The 3,137-nt window shown below is 39.9% G+C and overlaps 1 protein-coding gene across 1 annotated transcript in view; it reads right to left on the bottom strand.

Moving 5' to 3' along the window:
- Positions 1-3,137, bottom strand: part of LOC105519037 (protein FAM153B-like) — a 38,705-nt gene that overhangs the window by 14,155 nt on the left and 21,413 nt on the right. The window contains 1 exon segment of the mRNA XM_011952210.1: positions 1,865-1,935. Within this exon segment, the coding sequence (XP_011807600.1) occupies positions 1,865-1,935 (71 nt within the window).

Below are 3,137 nucleotides of genomic sequence, written 5' to 3'. Positions count from 1 at the left end.
AAAAAAAAAAAAAAATTGGCATGGGAAACAGAAATTTTTCTAGAGAAAAATATTTGAGGCAAAAACCTTGACAGAAGAATAAAAATTATAAATTGAGTAATAAAACTAAAACATATTTATAAACATGTGGACAAATAGGAGTTGGGGAAATTTTTTAAAAAATCAGAATGACATTTAACATACAGGAAAACTGGCCCATCTGAAGAAACTGCAGTCAGAAGACAGAAATGAACATACATACCCCTGAGGCAGCCACTGCAACGATTCCCCATCGTGAGGCCTGAGACAACTAAGCTGTTTCAACTGCCCACGTTCAGCTGCGACAATGGCAGCGAAAATGAAAAGGCAAGACCTACATCGTCAGGTCACCTCAGCGACAGGTCACAGTACAATTTTTGCAAGCATACATGTCACAATATGGGGCCCAACTGCTGTGACCTAGACCAGTCCATGGTCACTTCGACAAGGGGTCACTTAGACTCCATGTTTTGTTTCAAAAACTGAATCCCGGACACATGGTATTATTCTGTGTGTATGAAACAAACATTAAAGGAGGAAAAAGATCTGCCTCTCAAATATATTTGATAGCGAAAATTTCAGGGTGAAGAGGGGAAAAGCTAAAACACTGAGATTGGGAGAGTCTATGCTTGACCTGAAATCCCATCCCCACCCATTTCTATTATTCCTGAGTCACCAGACAGTCCTAGGTTCAACAATTTTAAACTAGTTCCAAATTAAATTTAAAATGCAGTAGTGTAAGTTCGATTTTCAAGCCAAACGCTAAGAATATAATTCATACTAATTCTAAAAATCTCCTATCGGTTATGTATACTACACCTAGTATTTCTCTGTAAGCAACTAAATTTGTATACTTACTAATTTCTGAATCTCTTGAGTTTACTGAGGGATTTCTCTGACAATGTATATATCGAAGACTAGCTATTCATTGATACATGAAGAAAAAAGAAGCACTTAGGCCAGGTGCAGTGGCTTATGCCTGTAATCCCAGCAATTTGGGAGGCCAAGGCAGGTAGATCAGGAGGTCAGGAGTTCAAGACCTGCCTCGCCAACATGATGAAACCCTGTCTCTACTAAAAATACAAAAATTAGCCGGGTGTGGTGGTGGATGCCTGTAATTCCAGTTACTCAGGAGGCTGAGGCAGGAGAATCGCTTAAACGCAGGAGGGCGGAGGTTGCTGCGAGCCGCGATCATGCCACTGCACTCCAGCCTGGGCAACAGAGCAAGACTCTCAAAAAACAAACAAAAAAAATTGGCATGGGAAACAAATTTTTTAGAGAAAAATATTTGAGGCAAAAACCTTGATAGAAGAATAAAAAATACAAATTGAGTAATAAAACTCTAAAACATATTTATAAACATGTGGACAAATAGGAGTTGGGGAAATTTTTTAAAAAATCAGAATGACATTTAACATATAGGAAAACTGGCCCATCTGAAGAAACTGCAGTCAGAAGATAGAAATGAACATACATACCCCTGAGGCAGCCACTGCAACGATTCCCCATCGTGAGGCCTGAGACAACTAAGCTGCTTCAACTGCCCACGTTCAGCTGCGAGAATGGCAGCGAAAATGAAAAGGCAAGACCTACATCTCAGGTCACCTCAGCGACAGGTCACAGTATAATTTTTGCAAGCATACGTGTCACAATATGGGGCCCAACTGCTGTGACCTAGACCAGTCCATGGTCACTTTGACAAGGGGTCACTTAGACTCCATGTTTCTGAGCCACCCCAGAAATCACAGGCTTTTAGGTGTTTAAACACCAGGGCGGCAAAAATGCAGAAGGAAATACAATCGAGGGAAATAAAATTTCCATTTCAGAGGTAAAAAGAAGAATTTACCATGTGAACCCCTGTGGCTTCCTCCGAGGATGTCTGCCCTGACGTATCCTCCTCCAGGTCTTCCAGGTCACCTGCGAAACAGAGTCACTATACTTAATGTTTAGATTGGCACCATGTTCCAGTAGAATAATGGAACACGTCTCTTCCTGGCAATGTACAGCCTATCAGTGTTAGATGAAAAATCAGACTATAAATTCTAAGAATTCAAAATACATATTCCACAGGTTTCACCAACCTGTTATATTTAAATGAGATAAATTCGTTTTAATTCTATGTATTTAGTGAAATCTATTTCATGCCAAAAGACTTGGCTACTATACACCTTCATGAAAGGCGTCCCGTTTAGTCTGTCACAGACGTCAATCTGGCATTTTCTGCTCAGTAAGAGAGTAAGCACTTCCACACAGCCATGCGCACAGGCCAAATGTAGAGCAGTCCTAGGAGAGTGAGAGTTTTCAGGAAACGAGTGCAAGATCTCAAAACCTACACTGGTTTATGTAACTGCAAACTTTGAAGAGCATGTTATTCCTCTGCCTTCAAAACAAGTGATTTTCTTTTGAAGAAAGTACAATATTTATTAGCTCTTATTGCTCACTACCTTTACCAAACCGCAGCCTATTTGGATAGAATGAGCTTGGTGTTTGGATTCAGTTCAACTACGGCTTGAGTTCTACTTGGAACTCAGTCACTTACCAGCTATTGCTTAGCCTTTCTGTGCTTCATTTTCCTCATTAATAAAATAAAGATGACAATAGCAGCTAGCTCACAGGACACCATTGTGATGCTTCAATGGGAATCTATGTAAAGTATTTAGGACCATTTCTAGAACAAGCAACAACTCAACAACTCAATAATTGTTAGACTGTTGTTTTTTTGAGACAGGGTCTTGCTCTGTCGCCCAGGCTGGAGTGTAATGATGTATTACATGTATTTCATATATTACCTCACTGCAACCTGGAACTCCTAGGCTCAAGTGATTCTCCTGCCTCAGCCTCCTGAGTAGCTGGGACCACAGGAGCACACCAGCATGCTCAGCTAATTATAAAAAAAAAATTTGTAGAAAGAATCTCGTTTTGTTGCCCAGGCTGGTCTCAAATTCCTGGCATCAAGGGAACCTCCCATATTTCTATAGGACACATTCTGTGGGTTCTTGTTAACATAAATGCTGAGAAAAACAAAGTACATGTATCTCTATTTTCTAAAGGTATTTTAATACAATGGAATTGATGGGTAAAGGGCATATAATTACCACCAAATTATATATTGAAAAGTC

This window comes from Colobus angolensis, unplaced genomic scaffold (assembly GCF_000951035.1).
Source record: "Colobus angolensis palliatus isolate OR3802 unplaced genomic scaffold, Cang.pa_1.0 Scaffold337, whole genome shotgun sequence".
NCBI classification, from domain to species: domain Eukaryota; kingdom Metazoa; phylum Chordata; class Mammalia; order Primates; family Cercopithecidae; genus Colobus; species Colobus angolensis.
The sequence above is the reverse complement of the archived record's forward strand: the minus strand, read 5'-3'. Positions and strand labels throughout refer to the sequence as shown.